The following is a 24,701-nucleotide window of genomic DNA, read 5'->3' on the forward strand; positions in this document are numbered from 1 at the left end:
CTCGGGGCTGGGGCTTCTCAATCCCCAAAGCACTTGGTCGAGTTTACCTCGGGAGTCGTGCTGGAAGCGAAGTGCAGGTTCGTTCAAGATGGCCGGTCCCACGTGTCTCGTCGCACCCACGGGTCTCAGCTTTGCAGCAGATGTGAGTTGAGGTCGGAGAGGTCTGGGAATCCGGGTCTCGTCGGGCTCTGAAGTCTGGATCCTCGAGGGAAGACGACAAAGTGAAGCCGCTGGACGCTTGATGGTGCCTGCAGTTGCAGGGTGGACACTCCTTGTCCACAAGGGAGATTCTTCAGTCTTCTGTGGAGCAGAACGTCGAAGTACAGAGTTTCTTCTTGTAGAATTGTTCAGGGTAATCTAATTTGGAATGGGACCAGCTCCTACCTTTATTCTCCTAAAGGGGGCTGCACTACTGACTAGATCCCTCCCCTGGGTGGGACCAGGAAGGGCGGTGGTTACACCCCCTATCCTTTGTCCGGTTTCCCGCCAGAGCTGGGGAAGGGATGCCCCAGCAACTGGTTTGAACAGGTGTATGCACAGGGCACCTTGTGTGCCCCAGGCATGTCTCATTCCTTTCAGGCCTATCCTCCCCAATACACAAAATCCTGTCTGGGGTGGTGCTAGCACCTCCCAAGGCAGGAAACCCTTTGTCCAAGCCATCCTCGCTGGAAGGACTCCCAGCAGCAGGAGGTCAGACTTGTGTCTGTGGTGGCAGCATCCATTTTGCGATGCTGAGGCTCGAGTTAACTTTAACCGGGGTTCACAGTTACATACATGTCGTGTCCCTCTAGAAGGGTGGAATGCTACCCCCGTCGCCAGAATTGGCGAGGGGGTAGTATTCCAAATCGTATGACACCTTACTCGACATGTTTTGATAATGTTATACCAGAGTTAGCATTTAACCGCGAGGTTGATAATGCACTTAAGAGTATATGGTATAGCGTTATCATGGAACAGCTATTAGGACTTGGTTCCGCAAGCTGCAAACGGGCTCAGCTCATGCCAGAGCACCATCTCACATAATTCCAAGCACTCTGCCTTCAGGATTGTTAAGGCCTTCCATAGGAGTGACTGATAGGAATATATGTGTCCATTTTAGGGTTAGATATAGGTATACTATATCTACAGCAAAGGGTGTTTACACCACCTTGCCCCAGCTGTCATGCAGCCAGTTGTGTCAGATTTAGATGGCCAGCCAGGGGTGGCATAATACATTCTTCAGCCCCTGGTAGGCCCTGGGTACACCTATGCCCTGGATACCTAAGGTATACTGTACAGGGACTGATAAGGTGGCCCAGTACCAATTGGTACATGCACCTAAGGCACATGGTTGTCAATTTAGAGAGAGAACAGCTAGGCTGTGGGTCTGATTAGCAGGCCCACAGCCAGGGAAAGTCGTAAACCAGTGAAGCAAAAAGCAAAAATCTGGGGTGACCATAGGATTGCAGACCCCACTCTCCTACATAACCCCCCCAAACTTAGGGACAGTAAACTAACCTTGACCAGGTGAGTCTTCCTGTTCTAAGTGGAAATACCTGGAGAGACCATCTGCATTGCCATGGTCAGTCCCTGGTCTGTGCTCCACTGTAAAGTCCATCCCCTGTAGGGAGATGGACCACCTAAGAAGTTTGGGGTTTTCACCCTTCATCTGATTTAGTCATAAGAGGTGCTTATGGTCGGTCTGAATCTTGAAGTGAGTTCCAAACAAGTATGGCCTCAACTTCTTCAGGGCCCAAACCACAGCAAAGGCCTCCCTCTCAATAGCTGACCAGCGTTTCTCTCTACGGGTCAGCCTTCTGCTTATAAAAGCAATGGGCTGGTCATGACCATCAATATTCAGTTGACAAAGAACAGCTCCCACCCCCAACGCAGATGCATCTGTTTGGACAATGAAGGTTTTGGAGTAGTCAGGACTCTTGAGAATAGGTGCAGTAAACATGGCCTGCTTTAGGTCATCAAATGCCTTCTGACAGCTAACTGTCCACTGAACTTTCTTTGGCATTTTCTTGCTTGTCAGGTCATTAAGTGGTGTCACAATGGACCCATAATTCTTGACAAACTTCCTATATTAACTAGACAGGCCCAAGAAAGCTCTGACCTGTGTCTGGGTGGTTGGAGGAGCCCAGTCCTTTATGGCCTGTATCTTGCTCTCCAATGGTTGAACCTGGCCTCCACCCACAAGGTGGCCCAGGTACACAACCTGACTCTGCCCTATCTGGCACTTAGTAGCCTTGATAGTGAGGCCTGCCTTTTGCAGGGCCTCCAAAACTTTCCTCAGGTGGATCAGGTGATCCTCCCAGGTGGAGCTAAAGACAGCAATATCATCTAGATATGCTCCACAGAAGTCATCCAACCCAGTGAGAACTTGGTTCACCAACCTTTGAAAAGTGGCAGGTGCATTTTTCAAACCAAAGGGCATCACCACAAATTTGTAATGACCTCCTGGGGTAGAAAATGCTGTTTTGGCCTTGGCATCCTCAGCTAACCTGATCTGCCAATAACCAGCTGTGAGGTCAAATGTACTTAAGACAGTTGCAGAAGCCAACTTGTCTATCAGTTCATCTGCCCTGGGTATTGGATGGGCATCTGTCTTAGTGACAGCATTGAGACCCCTGTAGTCTACACAAAACCTCATCTATCTCTTACCATCCTGGGTGTGAGGTTTAGGCACTAGAACTACAGGACTAGCCCAAGGGCTCTCTGAGGGTTCAATGACTCCCAATTCCAACATCTTTTGTACTTCCTTCTTTATGCAGTCTCTGACGTGGTCAGGTTGCCTGTAGATTTTACTCTTTATAGGCAGACTGTCTCCAGTGTCCACCTCATGTGTGCACCAGTTTGTCTGACTGGGGGTCAGAGAAAACATTTGCCTGAAGGATTGAAGAACCTGTTTACAATCCTCCTGTTGATGAGCAGAGAGGCTATCAGAAAAGACTACACCATCTACTGACCCATCATCAGGGTTCTGAGTGAGCAGGTCTGGGAGAGGGTCACTCTCTTCCTCCTGCCCCTCATCTGGGGCCATGAGCAAGCCCATGTCCTCCCTGTTGACAAATGCTTTGAGCCTATTCACATGAAGTACTCTGTGAGGGCTGCTGGGAGTTCCCATGTCCACCAAGTAGGTGACTTCTCCCTTTTGTTCAATGATGGTATGGGGGGTCCAGACCATTTGTCTTGGAGAGCTGCTGGGGCCACTGGCTCCAACACCCACACCTTCTGTCCTGCATGATACACAGTTAGGACAGCCTTTTGGTCATGCCAAGCTTTTTGAAGTTCTTGCCTGGCCTCAAGGTTTTTAGATGCCTTCTCCATGAACTCTGCCATCCTGGAGCGGAGACCAAGTACATAGTCCACTATGTCAAGCTTAGGCTTTTTGAGAGGTAACTCCCATCCTTCCTTCACAAGACATAGGGGTCCTCTTACAGGATGCCCAAACAGAAGCTCAAAAGGGCTGTAACCAACCCCCTTCTGTGGGACCTCTCTGTAAGCAAACAGGAGGCAGGGTAAAAGGATGTCCCATCTTCGCCTGAGCTTTTCAGGTAACCCTTTTAGGGTCTTGTTGAATCTCTCAACAAGCCCATTGCACTGCGGGTGATAGGGTGTGGTGAATTTATAATTGACACCACATTCCTTCCACATTGCAGTCAAGTATCCTGACATGAAGTTTGCACCTCTGTCAGAGACAACCTCCTTAGGAAACCCCACTCTGGAGAAAACTCCAAGTAGGGCCCTGGCCACAACTGGAGCTGTAGTGGTCCTAAGGGGAATAGCTTCTGGATACCTGGTGGCATGATCCACTACCACCAGTATAAATCTGTGCCCAGATGCTGTTGGGGGTCCATTGGTCCAACAATGTCAATCCCCACTCTTTCAAAGGGAACCCCCACCACAGGTAGTGGTATGAGGGGGGCCTTTGTTGTGCCACCTGATTTGCCACTGGCTTGGCAGGTGACACATGAGCGACAAAACTTTTAAGTGTCTTAAGACATATGAGGCCAGTGAAAGTGTGGGGCAAGCCTGTCCCAAGTCTTGTTCTGGCCTAAGTGACCTGCAAGGGGAATCTCATGGGCTAAGGTGAGAAGGAAACCTCTAAGAGACAAGGGGATGACCAGCCTCCTGGTAGCACCAGGTTTGGGGTCTCTTGCCTCAGAGTATAGGAGTCCATCTTCCCAATAAACCTTATGGGCACCTGTAGCGTTCCATGCAGCCTCAGCAGCAGCCTGCTGTCTGAGGGGTTCAAGAGAGGAACAATCTAATTGGGCCTGCCTCAAGTCTGGCCTGGAAGACCCCCTGTCCCAAGAAACTCAACCTGTTCAGGTTCAAGCTCTTCTAGGACAGTTCCTTCTGGGGTCTCTGGGTCAGCCTCCTGAGAGGGCTGATCCTCAACCTGAGGCAAGGGGGAAGGCTCTGCCTTAACCCTACCACTCCTTCTCTTGGGTAGTGTCTGGTCCATTCTTCCAGGATCCAGCACTTGTTCAGCTGGGCATTTCTTGGCCTGTGACCTAGTCACAGCAAGGACATGTGAGGAGAGACCTAGCATTTCTACATGAGTCCTGTACTCCACATCTGACCACAGTGAGGATTCCAAATCATTGCCCAAAAGACAATCTACTGGGAGGTCTGAACTAACTACAACCTTTTTGAGGCCAGTAACCCCTCCCCAGGAGAAATTAACAACTGCCATACTGTGATTGGTAGTGACATTGCTAGCATTGGTCACTAGGTAATCTGAACCTAGCATGATCTGGTCAGGGTCCACAAATGTTGGTGTCACCATGGTGACACTTGCACATGTGTCCCTGTAGGCCTGAGCCATTTTTCCATTTATTAAAGGCGTTTGTCTGTATTTGCCCAGAGTACTAGGACTTACAGCAGGGGTCATATCCATGTCCCCAGTACAAACAAGAACTGCCCGAGTAGGAATTCTAACTAAGTCAGAACCCACCTCAGTTCCCAGGGTTAACCCAACTATAGCCTTGGGAGGTACACTACCACTACTAACTGTACTAGGGGGTGCAGGTGTCTTAGGGACAGTAGTGGTAGGAGTTTGGCCTTTCTTGGTGCACTCACTAAACCAGTGAGTCTTACTTTTACAGTATTGGCACCATGGTTTCTTAGGACCATCATTCTTCTTCTTTTGGGAAGTTTGGGACCCACCCTCTTTAGGTTGTTGGGGCCCTGTTGAAGACTTCTGGTCATTTTGCTTATTCTCATTACCCTTCTGGTCTGCTTTCTTCTGGCCACCACCCTGGTTCTGCTGCTTGACCCTTGTCCTGACCCATCTGTCTGCCTTCTTTCCCAATTCTTGGGGAGAGGTCAGATCTGAGTCACTCAAGTGCTGATGCAACAACTGGTTCTGACAATTATTTAAGATTTGTTCTCTCATAATTAGATTATACAATCCTGTGTAATCAGTAACTTTACTTCCCAGTAACTAGCCCTCCAGAGCCTTAGTGGCACAATCCACAAAGTCAGTCCAATCTTGAGCCTGAGTTTTCTGGGTATCCCTGAACATCAACCTGTACTGTTCAGTGGTTAAGCCAAACCCATCAATCAGAGCAGTTTTCAAGACTTGGTATTCATTTGCATCCTCATCTCTAACAGTGAGGGGCTTGTCTCTACCTTTACCTTCAAAGGAGAGCCACAATATAGCTGCCCACTGACTCTGGGGTACCTGCTGTACTTTGCAGGCCCTCTCCAAAGCAGTTATCCACTTGTGGATATCATCCCCTGTCTTATAGGGGGGCACTATTTTACTCAGGTGTCTATTATCAAAACTCCTGTCTCTATCCCTAGGGATATTGCTGCCACCAGTGGGGACTATCCCACTCAACTGTTGCTCTCTAGCAAAGGCAAGCTTTTCTTTGGCAAGGGCAAGTTCTTCCCTCTGGATCCTCAGATTAGCCTGCATCATCTTTGCTTCATGCTCTCTCATCTGAGGGGAAGGCATTCTCCTCTGAGCAGAGGCATGAGAGTGCACAGATCTATTTGAGTCCCTAGAATGAGATCTATCTCTCCTAGCCCCAAAGTTAGGCCTGCTCAGGGTCAGTACTGGGGGTCCCCCAGACCTTTCCCTATGTAGGTCTAAGTTGGCCCTGGTTAGTCTGCTGACTATCCCAGAACCATTGTCTGCCTCATCCCCAGACTGTTCTTCTTCTTCCTCCTCCTCTTCTACATTCTCTGTTTCAGGGAGGTCTGGATCTCCAAGAGTACCTTCTAAGGGGGGCATGCTCCTATCTGGATTAGAGGGGTCTGTGTTGGCAGCCCTTCTGGCATCATATGTCTCTAAGAGACCTAACAGAAAAGGAGTGGTAGGGTTAGAACCCTGTTTCAATTTCCTGGAGGTACACAATTGTCTCATCTCCTGGAAACTGAGAGCTGCATATATGAAAAGGACCTGTGGAGGGTCACTAACCACAAGGGGAGACACTGAGGTCTCCCCTGTGGTAGACATGCTTTCTACACTATGGGTTTTCCTACTGATCCCTTGCTAAGAGTTGTGGTCAGGGTGTGCTAGGCCCTTTCTACTACAACAGCTGGTTCAGTAGAACTCAGAGTATTTCTAAGCTTGTTATATGTACCTAGGTCCCTTATGTGATCTTTCAAATGATATTTCAAGATTATACGTGGCAAAAACAACAGCAAGCTCAAATCCCAACCGCTGCACACCAATGTGAGAAGTTGGCCTGATATATGATGCTCACTAGTTCTAGTGATCACCTTGTATCAGTCCAAACAACCATTATGGTGATTGGTTGTAAGTCAACCTTATAGACCAGCTATCCTAATGGTAGCATGGACAAAGCAGTCTTAGGCTAAACTCTTTTGCATGTGAAGCCAGCTGTTTTACCACACTATAACCCCTTGAATACCAGATGAAAGGACACCACACAGGTTGTTATGAAAATAAACAGTATATTTATTATTAACAACACCTCTGAACTCTTTATGAGGTCAGAGGGCTTAGCACATGACAATCTCTTACGAAAAATACTACAAGTTGCACGAATTTACAATGGTGCCCTAGGGGCACGACAAACCATATACTAAGTAAGTGGAATGTGAAAGTCGATAAAAGGAATGGAGCTGTCCAGAGGCTGTAGGATCGATGGGACCACGCTATACTAACTTTAGGTAAGTAATAGGAGGCCCACGGAACGCGTGTGCAGAGTGTGAACTCACACGCGAGATGCGTAACAACGTCTATGGACAGTACAGTTCAAGTTAAAGGTGAGTACGGACAACCCTGACTAGGTAGGACAACAACGACTGTGGAACTGGACACTAGGACAGTTAAACTACCCTTGAGCACGGAAATGCTCTTGTTACCTCACCCACGGGCTGCGGGTGCATAGGTGTCAAAGTGCGTCGGGTTCTCGCGTTGAAGTCAATGGAGCCTGAAAGAAAACATGCTGCAGGCGACCAGGAGGAAGATGTCCGGTGCAATCCAAGGGTGGATTTTTGAAGAAGGAGACCTGAAAGCAGAGGGGACAATGTTCACAGTCACTAGCCAGTGACTGGAGTGGAACCAGGAAGGAACCAGATGTCATCGTCGCGATCAGGTGAAGAGTGGACGCTTGACTCTGCAGCCACGTGGACCAGGAGGTGTCTTCGACGACCAGGATGGAGGCACGAGCTGTCCCACGCAGGCTCTCGCTGTCGGCGGTGTTGGATCCGGGATTGGAAGCAACAGGCCTTGGCAAAGGCAACCCACGCGGTGAGTGAAGAAAGCGTCTGGTGCGGACTAGGAGAGTCCGGGGTGCCCCTCTTTTGGAAGGGAGCAAGGGCCAGTCTGGAGCAACCAGACCAGCAGTGAAGATTCAAAGGTTCGTCGTCTGGGAGGTCACTAGCCAGCCGGCAAGTGACCAGACAACGCGTCGAGCAGCAAACAAGCAGAAGGGCCCCACGCAGATCTGGTGGAGGCTGGAGGGCCGATCTTCGGTGCAGGGGCTGCTCGGGGTTGGGGCTTCTCAGTCCCCAAAGCAGTTGGTCGAGTTTACCTCGGGAGTCGCGCTGGAAGCGAAGTGCAGGTTCGTCCAAGATGGCCGGTCCCACGTGTCTCGTCGCACCCACGGGTCTCAGCTTTGCTGTAGATGCAGGTTGAGGTCGGAGAGGTCTGGGAATCCGGGTCTCGTCGGGCTCTGAAGTCTGGATCCTCGAGGGAAGACGACAAAGTGAAGCCGCTGGACGCTTGATGATGCCTGCAGTTGCAGGGTGGACACTCCTTGCCCACAAGGGAGATTCTTCAGTCTTCTGTGGAGCAGAACGTCGAAGGCCAGAGTTTCTTCTTGTTGAATAGTTCAGGATAATCTAATTTGGAATGGGACCAGCTCCTACCTTTATTCTCCTAAAGGGGGCTGCACTACTGACTAGGTCCCTCCCCTGGGTGGGACCAGGAAGGGGGTGGTTACACCCCCTATCCTTTGTCCGGTTTCCCGCCAGAGCTGGGGCTGGGATGCCCCAGCAACTGGTTTGAACCGGTGTATGCACAGGACACCTTGTGTGCCCCAGGCATGTCTCATTCCTTTCAGGCCTCCCTACCTCAATACACAAAATCCCGTCTGGGGTGGTGCTAGCACCTCCCAAGGTAGGAAACCCTTTGTCCAAGCCATCCTCGCTGGAAGGACTCCCAGCAGCAAGAGGTCAGACTTGTGTCTGTGGTGGCAGCATCCATTTTGTGATGCTGAGGCTCGAGTTAACTTTAACCGGGGTTCACAGTTACATACATGTCGTGTCCCTCTAGAAGGGTGGAATGCTACCCCCTTCGCCAGAATTGGCGAGGGGGTAGTATTCCAAATCGTATGACACCTTACTCGACATGTTTTGATAATGTTATACCAGAGTTAGCATTTAACCGCGAGGTTGATAATGCACTTAAGAGTATATGGTATAGCGTTATCATGGAAACAGCTAAAGGACTTGGTTCCGAAAGCTGTAGACAGGCTCAGCTCATGCTAGAGCACCATCTCACATAATTCCAAGCACTCTGCCTTCAGGATCGATAAGGCCTGCCATAGGAGTGACTGATAGGAGGATATGTGTCCATTTTTAGGGGTAGATATAGGTATACTATATCTATAGCAAAGGGTGATTACACCACCTTGCCCCAGCTGTCATGCAGCCAGTTCTGTCAGTTTTAGATGGCCAGCCAGGGGTGGCATAATACATGCTTCAGACCCTGGTAGGCCCTGAGTGCACCTATGCCCTGGGTACTTAAGGTACACTGTACAGGGACTGATAAGGTGACCCAGTATCCAATTAGATATGTACCTAAGGTACATGGAATCCATTTTAACAGAGAGAGCAGGAAGCCTGGGGTCCTGAATAGCAGGATCCCAGGCCAACTAAGTCAAAAACCAGCAAAACACCAGGCAAAATAAATAGACTGTTTATTTTCATAACAACCTGTGTGGTGTCCTTTCATCTGGTATTCAAGGTGTTATATGGTGGTAAAACAGCTGGCTTCACATGCCAAAAGAGTTTAGCCTAAGACTGCTTTGTCCATGCTACCATTAGGATAGCTGGTCTATAAGGTTGACTTACAACCAATCACCATAAGGGTTGTTTGGACTAATACAAGGTGATCACTAGAACTAGTGAGCATCATATATCAGGCCAACTTCTCACACAAACCATTACCTAGAGTTCAGTTCTTGAGTGCGTGAGACCATTTGCTGACAGAGTGTACAACAAATGCTTCACACTGTCCTCTGATACAGCCTTACTGCTCGACCAAGCTACCACTTTGGAGAGTAAGGTTATATCTGCCATACCTCTGGGGACTGTGGACTCTGTGCACACTGTACCTTACTTTGGTCCAGTATATACAGAGCCACTTTCTTACACTCGCCCCCTACAAAACCATATTTTTAATATACAATATGTCCTATTGTTTAGAAGCAATGTATCCTGCTGCATTTTCATAATAGAATAATAATGTTTCAGACATTCTGTAAAAAATTCTTATGAAACATGAAACTGTTTCAGGTTAAAAACAAATGCACCTATCCTCAAATGCAAGTATTTCATAAAATGGTTTCACTTACTGAAATATGGTGAGCATACATAGGCCTTGAGAGAAAAAATGCAGCATCGTGAGGTGTATGAAAATCATTGCAAAGGACATCTATTGAAGGCACTCGCTTGATATAATCCTCCGTGCTTAAATTGGATGCTAAAAACCCACCAAACTGCACCAGCGTATCATGACACTAAAAGGAAAAAGTACAATAAATTAGAGCCCCCAAATGTCATCAATTTAGATTATAGCACTAATAGATATCTGAAAATCTGCACTATATGTAGCAAAGCAATGCAAAATCAGCCTGCATATGTAACAAACAAGACTTGTTTTGACTACTACTCTTCTAATTACATTTTGCCTCTTTAAATGCATACCTCAACATACACCAATCTGATCGGAACCAAAAACGTGGTTCAAACAATATGCAATAAATTATGAGGTTCATCCAACTTACCTTCACTTGCCAGGCAAATTTCTAGTATTGTCCAGAGTGATGAAAAGTCGCTTCTTTTGTGGGGGATAATCTAAATTACCTACATATTCATCACTAAGTGAATCCTTTCAGGCCCAGACTAGATGCAGAAGCTTGATATAGTTAAGTCTTGCTAGCAGGTGGTGCCTTACCACTCCACCCTAGCTCTTCCCCGATTGAGAAGTCACAGAGCCATATAAGGAACCACCTAGCAGGCGGACACTAGTTTCTATTCTTCATTCTATGTCTTTATAGGTGGAGACAGGGTAAAAAAAATCCAGCAAGGCAGTGCAGAAGAAAATAAGTTACATACCTATAACTTTAGTTCTCCGGTATTAGAATCAGTCATAGTTTCACATGCTTGAATCATTCCCTGGCATTGAGATGGGAGTCCCCGGTACATCAATAAAGCACTGCAGAGCTAGTACAAACTAGAATAAATAGGCCTAGGCCCATTACAGTTTTGTAACATATCCCTCTATTTTTGTAAAAGAGACCAAAAGAAGTTCTTAGCCAATCAGAACAACCCCACCTTCTAGAAACCTCCTGAGAGTACCTCAGACCGTAAGTTTGTCGCAGCACCAGTGCTATAAATTTAGCCATGAAAGTCTCAAAGGTTGAGCTTTCTCAGGGGAGGAGGGTGAGTCACTTGTGAGTCTATGAAATATTCCAATACTGGAGAAGGAAAATGCTACTTACCAGTATGCATCTGTTCTTGGCATGTAGAGCTGCAGAATTGTACACTTAGCATTAGATCGCCACCTGGTGTTGGGCTCGGATGATTGCATGTTGTTGTAGTCTTGGAAGAAGTCTTTGTAGTCACGGGATAGGGGACTCCTCCCTTGGACAATAGTGCGCATGGGCATCGGCTCCATCCTTAGATTCTTTTTCGCCATGATGGGAAATGATGGAGTTAGTAGAAGTAAAGAAAAAAGATGTCCATGCGTGCGCATCTAAGTAAGATAAAACTGGAACAGATACAGGTCCCGGGGAGGCGGGAGGGAGTGTACAACTCTGCAGCTCTACATGCCAAGAACAGATGCATTCTGGTAAGTAGCATTTTCCGTTCGAGGTGTATGAGCTGCAGATTGTATACTTGGCATTGATTGTGCAGCAGTGTCTCCCCTAGCGGTGGTCACCTGTATCTGTTGCAGTGGTTTGAAAGAGTTTTAAGGACAGCTTGGCCTACTGCAGCTTGCTGCTTGGATTGCACATCAACACAGTAGTGTTTAGTGAAGATGTGTGTTGTAGACCATGTTGTTGCTTTGCATATGTCCTCTAGGGGGATGTTTCCTAAGAAAGCCATAGAGGCTCCTAGTTTGTGTGTCGAGTGCGCTCTAGGAGGAACTGTTAATGTAAGTTTTGCTTTTTGATAGCATATTTGTATACATTTTACAATCCACCTTCCAATCCCACCTTTAGAGATGGGGTTGCCTTTATGAGGTGGAGAGAAAGACACAAACAGTTGTTTGGTTTTCCTAAAAGACTTGGTCCTATCTATATAGTAGAGAAGAGCTCTTAACATCTAATGTGTATAGAGCCCTTTCTATCACAGAGTCTGGGTTTTGAAAAAACACAGGTAACTCTACAGATTGGTTTAAATGAAAAGGAGTTGTGACTTTTGGGAGGAATTTTGGATTAGTTCTTAAAACCACTTTGTTACGATGTAGTTGTAAAAATGGTTCTTGTATTGTAAATGCTTGTATTTCACTTACTCTTCTAAGAGAGGTAATGGCAATAAGGAAAGCTGTTTTCCACGTGAGGAATTGCAGTTCACATTTATGTAAAGGCTCAAAAGGGGGTCCCATGAATCTTGTAAGAACAACGTTTAGGTTCCATACTGGAGAAGGTGGCAACCTGAGAGGGATCATTCTTTTTAATCCTTCTAATAATGCTTTAATTGCAGGCACTCTGAAAAGAGACAGATGTTGTCTATTTTGTAAATATGCTGCAATTGCTGCAAGGTGCAGGCGTATGGATGAATATGCCAAGTCACACCTTTGTAAAAGTAAAAAGGTAAGAAATTATATTCTGGATGGACGCATCCAGGGGATCAATTTGGTTATTGTTGCAATAAATGGCAAATCTTTTCCATTTAGCAGCATAACAAGCTCTGGTAGTAGGTCTCCTGGCCGCTTTAATGTTCATACAGTCTGGTGGTAGGTTAAGATAACCAAACTCTAAGACTTCAGGAGCCAAATCGCCAAATTCATTTGATTTGGGTCTGGATGTTGGATGTCTCCATGGTTCTGCGTTAACAGGGATGGAGTCAGTCGTAGCTTTTGGTGTGGAACTAGAGATAGTTCTAGCAGTGTGGTGAACCACGGTTGACGTGCCCATTGGGAGCTACTAGGATTAGTTTGAGAGACTGTTGTCTGAGCTTGCGTACTACTAATGGTATCAGTGGTAGTGGCGGAAAAGCGTACGCAAATCTGCCTGGCCAGTTCATCCATATCGTATTGCTCTTGGACAGCGGGTGTGGAAACCTGGCGGCGAAGGTTGGGCATTTTGCATTTTCGTGTGTGGCGAACAGATCTATGTCTGGATGACCCCACTTGTAAAAGAATGGTTGAAGAACCTGCGGATGTAGTTCCCATTCGTGAATTTGTTGTGTCTGCCGACTCAACAGATCTGCTATCTGATTGTGAACTCCTGGAAGGTGCTCTGCCAACAGATATATGTTCTGTGGAATGGCCCATCTCCAAATGTTCTGTGCGAGCTGGGACAGTTGTAGAGTGTGTGTGTCCCCCTGTTTTTGTATATAATACATGGCTGTCATGTTGTCCGTCCGGATCAAGACAGTTTTGTTCTGTACTAGTACTTGGAAAGTTTTGAGTGCTAAGAATATTGCTAGCAGCTCTAGATGGTTGATATGAAACAATTGTTGTTGACTGTTCCATTGTCCTTGAGTTGCATGATGTAGGAGATGGGCTCCCTATCCTGTGAGGGATGCGTCTGCTGTGAGCACTAGTTATGGAACAGGTTCGAGGAACGGCCGCCCTTTTGTCAAGTTTTTGGTGTTCCACCACTGCAGAGAGCGATGTGTGCGGCTGTCTACCAACACCAGGTCTGTTAGTTGACCTTGTGCCTGGTTCCACTGTTGTGCTAGACATTCCTGTAACAGACGCATCTGTAGTCTTGCATATGGTACTATGAAGATGCAAGATGCCAACATGCCTATTAGTCTCACGAACACTCTGGCTTGCAGAGATTGTTGCTGTTGAAAGGGTGTGACTAAGGCTTGAATGCTCTGTATCCTTGCTGGACTGGGATACGCTAGAGCCGTAGACGTGCTTATTGTAGCCCCTAGATACTGATGTATGTGAGAGGGCTGCAGGTGCGACTTGGTGTAGTTGATCGTGAACCCTAAGTCGTGCAATGTTTGAATTGTCTGATGTGTGTGTTGAACACACTGATTGGATGACTTGGCTTTTATGAGCCAATCGTCTAGATAAGGGAAGACATGTATCTGTTTTCTCCTGAGATGTGCTGCTACTACTGCTAGGCACTTTGTGAATACTCGTGGTGACGTTCTCACTCGAATGGAAGGACTTTGAACTGATAATGTTGTCCTTCCAGTACAAACCTTAGATACTTTCTGTGAGCAGGATGTATAGGAATGTGAAAGTAGGCGTCCTTCAGGTCTAGTGTTGTGAGGAAATCGCCTTGTTGCAGCAGTGGGAGCACTTGTTGTAAAGTGATCATATGAAAATGATCTGATTGTATGTAATGATTGAGGGGCCTGAGGTCGAGAATTGGTCTTAGTGTCCCGTACTTCTTGGGAATTGGAAAATACAGCGAGTAAACCCTTGTTCTTGTAAAGGAACTATTTGTATTGCGTCCTTTTGTAGAAGTGACAGAAGCTCTTGTTTGAGCAGAGTAAGGTGTTCTGTAAACATTGGACGTTGCCTGGGCGGTATGTGTGGACGGGTTGCTGTAAATTCTAGGCTGTAGCCATACTGGATAATCTGTCTTACCCACTTGTCGGTTGTGATGGAGTTCCAGACAGGCAGGAATTGCGTTAATCTGCCCCCCACAGGAGTGGAATGCTGTTGGGGGAGCAGAGGGAAGTCATTGTTTTGTGGCGGAAGAGGTTCGATTACCGTCGTTACCCCGACCTCTTCCTTTGTTGTTATTCCCTCTATATCCTCCTCTAAAATATCCCTTGTTAGTGGATGTTTGTGTGTTGGATTTTGTATTGTCTGCACCAGTTTGTTTGGAGCCCCCTCTATAGAAGGAGTGACGAAAGGAACCTCTAGTTTGTGTGGACTGTAAAGCTCCCATAGATTTGGCAGTATCTGTATCCTTCTTCATTTTTTCAAGTGCTGTGTCTACTTCTGGTACAAATAATTGGTTTTGATTAAATGGTTGATTTAAAATGGTAGTTTGTACTTCCTGTTTAAACACTGAAATGCGTAGCCACGCATGTCTTCGAAGTACGACACTAGTATTTACAGCTCTAGATGCAGTATCTGCTACATCTAGTGCGCTCTTGATTGAGGCATTAGAAATAAGCTTGCCTTCTTGTACAATATCATTTGCCTGTGTTTTATATTGGTCAGGTAGATGTTCTAGCAGTTTCTCTAACGGATTATAATGAGCCCTATCATATCGGGAAAGGAGGGCTTGTGTATTAGCTATACGCCATATGTTGGTAGCTTGCGCAGCTATTCTTTTGCCTGAGGCATCTATAACCTTGGATTCTTTGTCCGGTGGGGGTGCCTCGCCTGAAGTTTGTTCTCTTCCTAGCATTTGACACAACTAGTGAATCTAATGGTAGTTGTCATTTAATGTAGGTTGGATCTGCAGGTGCAGGCCTATATTTTTTCTCAATTCTAGGGTTCAAAATCCTAGTACGTACAGGGTCTTTCAAAATTTCTGGAGCATGTTAAATGACCCCTTTGATCATAGGAAGAATTTGAACGGATCTTTGCGATTGTTCAAATGTGTCTAATAGAAAATCTTCCTCTGCCTCATCAGAATGCATAGTAACCCCATGGTAAATGGCAGCTCTGTTCAATAGGTACCCAAAGCCAATGTTATCCTCTGGGGGAGAAGGTTTTGATGGGTATGACAGTGGGTCAGGAATATCTGGTGTATCCTGTGGGTTTGGGTACTCCCAGTCTGTATCATCTATAGGGAATGGGAAAGGCTCATCTGTGTCTATCCCTCTTCCTAAACTATACTCATCATTTTGAGATGAGTGTGAGGATAAAGGAGGAGAATGTGAAGGAGACATCTGTGGTGAATTGTTAAGAGGAGCAGGAGATGAAGGAGAAGGAAGTATAGGTCAAGAAGGGTGCATAGGGGATGTGGCAGAGTCCTTCCTCTTGGCAGGAACCACAGGTGTGGATGTTTCATCTGCCTTCCTTTTCTTGTGTGGTGTAGTGGACACATGACCTGTTTTGGGGTCAAAGTAGATCTTCTTTTGCAGAGGATCTGGCTGGAAAAGTTCTTCTCCTTGTGGAACCTTTGTCGGCGCCGATTTTTTCGGTACCGGACGAGGTTGCTGCTTGTCTTTAGCCTTAGGAGTTGTTACAGTGTCCATTGGCGTAGTTTTCGGCACCGAAGGTGTTGTTTTCGGTGTCGTAGGCTGTTTCGAGGGCTTTGACATGTCGGAATCAGGCCTTGTCGGTTTCGGCACCAAAGACGGTGTCTTCGGAGTGGAAGCTGGTCTCGTCGGCTTCGAGGCGTCAGACGCTGGCTTCGTACCCTTGTCTTTAGAAGTCGGCAGTTTCGGAGCCGAGACTTCTTTCGCTTTCGGTGCTGAGGGAGCTGGTGGGATCGGCACATGCGGCTTGCTCGGTACTGAGCTAACGGAAGGCTTAGTTATTTTCTTTGGAGCCAGGCTCGATGGTGGGGCTGTCGAAGTGGTTTTTCGGTCGTGACTGGGCCTTGGAGGCTGAGTGTTGACCTTTGCCTTCGGTCTGGGTGCTGTGTGTGGTGCAGGGGCAGTAGTACTCACGCGCAGACCCGATGGTATGGAGTCATCTGAGTCGTCTGCCTCTGATATGATTTGGAGATCATCGGAATCTTCTTCAGGTACGAGCGGAACCTCCTCGTCGAAGATATCCACCGGTTCCGGAGCGGATCTCTGCATGTCGTGTCGATGGGCCCTCCGATCGCTGGTTTTCTTGGATCGAAAGGACGCGCAGGCTGTACAGCTGGATTCGTCGTGTTCTGGCGATAAGCAGAGATGGCAGAGCTCGTGGTGGTCACTGAGTGGAAACTTTACTCCACACCGGGGCATCTCTTGAATGGCATCCTTTCCATGAGGTGTAGGCCTCACAGCGTGGATAGGCGAACGGCCCGCGTCGACGACCGTAATCGAGCTGATGGAGTCAAGACGATGTTAGTCGGTATCGAAATTCGTTTGGAGAGTTTTGGGAAGTTTTTTGCGCTTCGAAGTGCTGGGAAAGTGTATTTCTAGCCGGAGCGGAAAACTTTCATCCAAACCCAGTGGCGGAAAAAACTATCTAAGGATGGAGCCGATGCCCATGCGCACTATCGTCCAAGGGAGGAGTCACCTATCTCATGACTACAAAGACTTCTTCCAAGATGACAACAACATGCAATCATCCGAGCCCAACACCAGGTGGCGATCTAATGGTAAGTGTACAATTTGCAGCTCATATGCCTCGAACCTAAAGTTACAGGTAAGTAACTTATTTTCTTACCTTAGTATTGGAACTTTCATAGATTCACATGCTTAAATCAGAGTACTTAGCAGTTAGGAGCACATTTTTGTTCGAATTCTCTCTGAATAAAACATATACAAGATAAAGAATAAAAGGAAAAAGAAAACTTTCCAGTATAAACTCTTAAAGTCCTACTAAAACAAAGCATTTAACGATGGGGATCAGAATAGAGACAAATAAGAACAACCATAACTATGTAAATATACATCTTCAAATGCACTTAATGTGGATATTAGAAAAGAAAAGAATAGAGTAAGAAAAATGCAAAAGAATGTGCGAGGTTCCTAGAAAGGAAAGGAAGGATGGATGAAACGGAAAGCTCACCGTCATTGAAACAGGTTCCTCAGGACCGCTTGGCCCACTACTGTATCACTGCGAACTGAAGAATCCAAGCAGTAGTGCTTGGTGAAGGTGTGGACACTCTTCCAGGTTGCTGCCCTGCAGATCTCCGCGATAAGTACCCCAGCAAAAAGGGCCATTGAGGCAGACATTGCTCTAGGGGAATGTGCATGGACTCTCCCCTGGCTGGGCTTTCCAGCCGATTGGTGACAGTACTGGATGGCACATGAAATCCAACATGCAATGTCTCATTTAGAGGGGGGATAGCCCTTACAAGGAGCACTATATGCCACAAAGAGTTTGGGTGGCTTTCAGAAGCATTTAGTACTGTGGAGATAGATTTTCAAACAGAGCTGAATGTCTAAAAAATGAAGGACTCTCTCCGCCGGCGTTGTAGATTGCAGGAAAAAATCTTAAGAACCAGAGGTTCATTCAAATGAACGTTTGATGGAACTTTAGAGATGAACTTGTAGTTGATACGTGACATTACTCGGTCATCTTTGTACTGAAGAAAAGGCTCCTGGATAGTGATGTTTTACATTTCACCAACCTTTCTAGCAGAGATCACATTAGGGTGCCAGAGTGGTGGAGAAGATTTGACCAGAGGAAAAACTCTAAAAAGTCCCTTCATAAACTGTTTGATCATTCTCGCTGACCATAAAGAAGGGCCTGAAGATGTTCTTCTGAAATGTGAAATAGCTGCGAGATGAACCTTAATAGATACGTGAGCTAGACCAGCTTTGGCTAATGAAAGGATGCAAGGAAGAATCTCATGAGCTGAAGAAGAGAAAGGGTGAATGCCCGATTCCTGGCAACAGAGAAAAAAACTCTTTCATTTCATTTGATATGTTTCGTTAGTACTCTGAGCCCGGGCATGAGGAAGAACGTCCTTACGCACTGTGGATAGACTCAGGTGATAGACCTCGGTGTTCAGGAGCCATGTCGCTAATCAAAGTGATTTGGGACCCGGATGCAGCACTTGAACCCCCAGACATCGCCATTAGCGAATGTATGGGATCCAAGAAAATCAGCTGTCTCTCCGAGAGAAGGAGCTGTGTACCAATACTGGCGTGGCCAAGATGGAGCACTTGACTATACCATCGAAAACGCATTCCCCAGAATCCTTGATGGTGATGTCAACTTGCAAAGAACCGGCATTTTCTGTTCTCTGGTGTTGTGAATAGGTCTATGGATGGCTTACCCCACAGCCGAAAAATGCTGTCCAGAATTTCCTGATGCAGTTTCAATTCATGGCACGCAGACCGGAGCCTGCTGAGAGTATCCACTGTTGTGTTGAGATTCCCAGATCTTTTAGTGAAACCCCATTCTGCATCGCCTACTGCCAGATGCTTTGAGCTTCCAATGACAACAAAAGGGACCTTGTGCCTCCCTGCTTGTTGACATAATGCATTGCGGTTGGTAATGTCCGTCCTGATATGAACCCATGAGTTTCTTATCCTTGGAAGAAATGCTTGTAGGGCTAAACTAATTGCTTGCAGTTCCAGAAAATTGATGTGGAGAAGACGATGCTGCTGCTACTAAAGGCCACAGATTTAAAGATCTTATATGAAAGCTGCTCATCCCTCCAGAGATGAAACTGTGGTCATTACTTGCGGAGCCAGGAATGCCAGAAAAGAGACCTTGTGAAATGCTTTTCTGGTGGGTCCACCAAGAAATGGCTTATAGCATCAGTGGAGTTACCTAGATGATATCCTCGAAGGACAGGCTCACCTGGCGCCATTGTAAGTCCAGTTGTTCCTGAAGGGGCACATCCTCAGGTGGCGGAAGGTAATCAATGGGATGAAGGATGATATTGAGCCCAGGAGGGACTTATAACAGCAAACTGAAAGTGACTTTTTTCTTAGGAAGAGCTGAGCCACAGTCATTAGTTTGGCTTGTCTTTTTAGTGATGGAAAGGCTTTGTTGAGAGACGTGTCCAATATGACTCCCAAAAAAGTAGTGCTTTTCGACGGGTGTAAGTTTGATTTCTCCTTCTTTGGGGTAAGGCCCAGACTTTCGAAAAGACCTGTGAAAGCTGTCGCGGTAGCTCAGGCTGCCGCCATGGATTCGTCCAATTAAGGAAACACCTGGTGATGTTACCTTCTGAGGAAAGGGGCCACTGGGTCCAGACACTTTGTAAATATCCTTGGCACCGATCTTAGGCCGAAAGGCAGAACTTTGAATTGAGAGTAACTTCTGGCTACAGTGTAGGTCTAGAGCAGCCATGAAATCTTCTAAATTTAGAAGCAGTAGTATGTCTTGCAAGTAAACCATGCGGAAGGACTGTTTCTTGAGATAGGTGTTGAGCGTCCTCCGGTCTAAGATAGCTTGGCCCTTTCTTAAAACCTTCTGTACCAAAAGGAATCGGGAGTAGAACCCTTTCCCTCTCTGGGATGTTGGAAATGGTTCTAGTGCCTCTATTTGTAGCATCAGCCGGCCTTCTAGGCGCAGAAGATGTAGTTGCTATGTCGCCTGTAAGCAAGATGGAGTGGATGGTGGAAGTTGAATACACTCCAATGTATGGCCAAACTTAACGATGTTGAGCACCCATTCATAAGTTAACTTTTGCCAGTTTTGGATGTAAAAATAAATTCTTCCCGCCACAGGCACCTGCTGGCTCTGTACATAATATACCAAAATGAGGTATAGTGTGCACAGAGTCCAGTGGAACCCCAACGGTAGGCAGAGGTAAAAGTAGATAGCACCATACTCTGTTTTTGTGGTAGTGTGGGAGAGCATTAAGGTTTTATAAGAGGGTAGTGTTAAGCATTTGTTATACACACTCAGTTAGCAAATGATGTCACACGCTCAAAGACTGAACTCAGACCAATTTTGTTTGTATAAAAATATTATCTAGTTATTTTATTTCTAGAACCAAGCCAAGCCTGGTGCATTTAAGTGAAATAAATGTGTTGCAATATCTTATGCACTGTTTTACAATTGAATAAAGGTTCAAATGCAGTTGAATGAATTACAGATAAGTTACTGTTTTGAGATTACTTTTGAGTTACTTGGTAAATTACTTTACACATTACTTATTGGATTACTTTTCAAATTACTTTTGCTAATCAGTGTGATATGCCAGGATATCACCATGAGACTTCTGTTAGACAAAAGAACAAGTTACTTACCTTCGGTAACGCTTTTTCTGGTAGATACAGTATCTGCCTGTGGATTCCTCACCTTGTGAATATCCCCCTTGCGTCAGCAACGTTCGGAATTTTTCTTTGTAGCACGCTGTCGTGGACGACGTCATAGGAACGCGGCATCGCGCGCGACTCCGTCTGACGTCACCGACCCCTTATTAGGCCTACGTCGGCGTGATGACATCGGTTCCGCCCTTTTTTCCGTGCCTTCGAGGCACCCGGACGGACCAATGACAGGATATATACAGTGTACACAGTACATACAAACCATAATAGCACACATAGTGCGTAGCAAAGGTATCAAAAACCCAATAAATATACAAAAAAGACCAGGTATAGCAGAGTGGACAACGGGGAGGCGGGTGGGTCAGTGAGGAATCCACAGGCAGATAGTGTATCTACCAGAAAAAGCGTTACCGAAGGTAAGTAACTTGTTCTTCTGATAGATACATCTGCCTTGTGGATTCCTCCCCTTGTGAATAGAGTCCCACAGCAGTCCCCACTCCCGGAGGAGGGTGTCCACTCTGCTACACCAGGAAATCTTGGAGAACAGAGCGCGCAAAGTGGCCATCCCTCCTCACCTCGGTATCCAAGCAGTAGTGCTTCGCGAAAGTGTGGAGGGAGGCCCAAGTCACGGCTCTGCAAATGTCCTCAACAGGTACACCTCTAGACAATGCAGAAGTAGAAGACCTTGCTCTGGTAGAATGAGCTCTTATACCCTCAGGAGGGTCCTTACCCGCCAGGGAGTAGCAAATCTTGATGCACAGGATTATCCACCTGGAAAGTGTGCGCTTGTGCACCGATCTGCCCTTCCGAAAGCCAGCAAAACCAACAAACAGCTGGTCGTCAATCCGGAAGTCTTTAGTTCTATCCAGATAAAAAGACACCGCCCTTTTAGGGTCCAAACGGTGCAGTCTCTCTTCCTCCTTAGACGGGTGTGGGGGAGGAAAGAAGGTAGGAAGGGTAATGGATTGTCCTAGATGGAAGGGAGTTACCACCTTAGGCAGAAAAGCAGCCCTGGTCCTAAGAACCATTCATTCAGCATGAATGGTCAGGAATGGGGGCTTAGAACTAAGAGCTTGAAGCTCACTCACCCTCCTTGCCGAGGTAATTGCTACTAAGAAGACCGTCTTGAAAGACAAAAGCCTCATGGGACACTTGTGTAAGGGTTCGAAGGGAGAACCCATCAAAAAAGTTAAGACAAGATTTAAATCCCATTGAGGAACAATAAATCGAGAAGGAGGGAACTTATTCGTGAGGCCCTTCAGAAACCTCAAAACAACTGGAGATTTAAAAAGAGACGGCTGGTCCGGCAAGCAGAGAAATGCCGATAACGCCGAAAGGTAACCTTTGACTGTGGCAACAGCAAATCCTTGCTGTGCCAAAGAGAAAGCAAACTGCAAAATATCAGACAGATGAGCCCTCAAAGGGTCAACAGCCTTCTCCCTACACCAAACAACAAATTTAGACCATCTGTACGAATAGATGGACTTGGTGGAGTCACGCCTGGCCGAAAGAATGACATCCACCACATCGTGAGGGAGAGAAAAAGAGTTCAGGTTGCCCCGTTCAATCTCCAGGCATGTAGGTGTAATGTATGGAAGTGGGGGTGTAAAACCTGCCCCTCCATCTGGGAGAGGAGATCTGCCCTGAGAGGGAGACGGAGCGGCGGGTGAGAGGAGAGGTGGAGTAGGTCCGTGTACCACACCCTTCTTGGCCAATCCGGGGCGACCAATATGACTCGGGCCAGGTCTTGGCGAATCTTCCTCAGAACCCGAGGAATCAAGGGTATGGGAGGAAACGCATAAAGGAGTTGATTTCCCCAACTCAACTGAAACGCGTCCCCCAAAGCTCCTTGCATCGGATACTGGAGACTGCAGAATGACGGGCAGTGAGCATTCTCGCGAGTGGCGAACAAGGCCCACCCGAGGAGTCCCCCACATCTGAAAGATGTCGTGAACAACCTCCGGGTGAAGCCTCCACTCGTGATCGGCAGAGAACTGCCGACTGAGAACGTCTGCACGAACGTTCAGAACTCCGGCCAGATGATTTGCCATCAGACAAATCTGATGGTCCTGAACCCAGGACCAGAGACGCAGAGCCTCTCTGCAGAGACACTGCGACCCTACTCCTCCCTGCTTGTTGATGTACCACATCGCGGTCGTGTTGTCCGTCAGGACTTGAACCGACTGACCGCGAAGGGAAGGGAGGAAGGCCTTGTGCGCCAAACGTATCGCCCGTAACTCTAGAAGGTTGATATGAAGCAACCTTTCCTCTGGAGACCAAAGACCTTTGACTTCCAGATCCCCCAGATGAGCACCCCACCCTAGAGTGGATGCATCCGTTATCACTGTGGCCACCGATGGAGGCAGCTGGAAAGGCTTTCCCTGAGAAAGATTGCTTTCCATACTCCACCAGGACAGATCCGCCGCAGTTTCTCTGGAGATCCTCACTGACTCCCTGAGATCTCCGTTGTGCTGATACCACTGCCTGCGAAGGCACCACTGGAGTGCCCTCATGTGCCAGCGTGCATGGTTGACCAACAGAATGCAAGAAGCCATCAGACCAAGCAGACGAAGGACCTTTAGGACTGGAACAACCGCTCCATTGAAAAATAAAGGAATCATTTCCTGTATGTCGCGAATCCTTTGAGGTGGAGGGAATGCACGACATACAGTTGTGTCCAGTACAGCACCTATGAACAGGTTGCGCTGGGAGGGCACCAGGTGAGACTTGGGTACATTTATCGAAAAACTCAAACTGTGTAACAACTGAGTTGTCTCTTGCAGATGATGAAGCACCTTCTCCGGCGACTCTGCTTTGATGAGCCAGTCGTCCAGATACGGAAATACAGGAATTCCCAACCTTTTCAGATGTGTTGCCACCACTGCCATCACCTTGGTGAAAACTCGAGGCGCAGTAGTAAGTCCAAACGGAAGGACCGCAAACTGGTAGTGTTGCGAACCCACCGTAAAACGGAGATACTTCCTGTGTGACTTCAGGATAGGGATGTGAAAATAAGCATCCTGCAAGTCGACACCATCCAGTCTTCTTCCAACAGCGCTTGAAGAACCTGCGCAAGAGTGAGCATCTTGAACTTTTCTTGTTTCAGATACAAGTTCAAGATCCTGAGATCCAGGATTGGTCGAAGCCTGCCATTCTTCTTGGGGATCAGAAAATACCGGGAGCAGCATCCCTGACCCCTCTCCTGCTCCGGAACCACCTCTATCGCACCCTTTCTGAAAAGAGCCAGGACTTCTTCCTGCAAGAGAAGCAGGTGGTCCTCCGAACAATAACCTTGGCAAGGAGGGTAATTGGGAGGAAATTCCCGAAAGGGAAGGGCATACCCATTTTCTACGAGATTGAGAACCCAAAGATCTGATGTAGCCGATTCTCAATCCCGTAGAAAATGAGTAAGCCGACCCCCTACCGGACCTGCATGATCCGGAATGGCGGATCTAGGGCTGCTTTGCTGCTGCAGGTGGGGGTGGGTATTAGAGGAGGAAGTTGAGGAGGAAGAGACTTGACGTCCACGTCCCTTCTGTCTACTTCTATAAGACTTGTACAGAGGGTTCTGTTGCTGCTGCTGTTGTTGGCCTTGTCTGAAAGGACGAAAGGAAGATCTGCCAAAGCCTCTGAACTTTCTGGTGGCTGTACCCTTCGCTTGCAAACCCAAAGATCTAGCCGTCGCTCGGCTTTGAACCTCTCCAGAGCTGTATCTGCTTTTTTTCCAAAGAGACCAACCCCGTCAAAAGGTAAATCCAAAAGAGTAGCCTGTACATCAGTGGAAAACTCTGAGGACTTTAACCAAGCAGCTCTTCTGGTAGCTACTGAAGAACCCATTATTCTAGCCACAGAGTCTGCAGTGTCCATGCCACTCTGAATAACTTGACGGGCTGCAGCCTGAGTGTCCAAAACAACTTCAATAAAGTTTTTCCTGTCTTCTTCTGGAAGTTTAGCAGATAATTGTTTGACTGAGTCCATTAAGGCATGCACATATCTGCCAAGCAAACAAGTAGCAT

The 24,701-nt window shown here is 47.1% G+C and overlaps 1 protein-coding gene across 2 annotated transcripts in view; it reads right to left on the reverse strand.

Annotated features, from left to right (window-relative positions):
• The window catches only part of THOC2 (THO complex subunit 2), a 1,495,542-nt gene that overhangs the window by 670,861 nt on the left and 799,980 nt on the right, over nt 1-24,701 (reverse strand). For both annotated transcript variants that reach the window (XM_078688746.1, XM_078688744.1), the window contains exon 22: nt 10,047-10,211. In XM_078688746.1, the coding sequence (XP_078544872.1) occupies nt 10,047-10,211 (165 nt within the window). The remainder of the gene's footprint in view (nt 1-10,046; nt 10,212-24,701) is intronic.

The sequence above is a fragment of the Lissotriton helveticus genome, chromosome 4_1, assembly GCF_964261635.1.
Source record: "Lissotriton helveticus chromosome 4_1, aLisHel1.1, whole genome shotgun sequence".
Taxonomy (NCBI): Eukaryota; Metazoa; Chordata; class Amphibia; order Caudata; family Salamandridae; genus Lissotriton; species Lissotriton helveticus.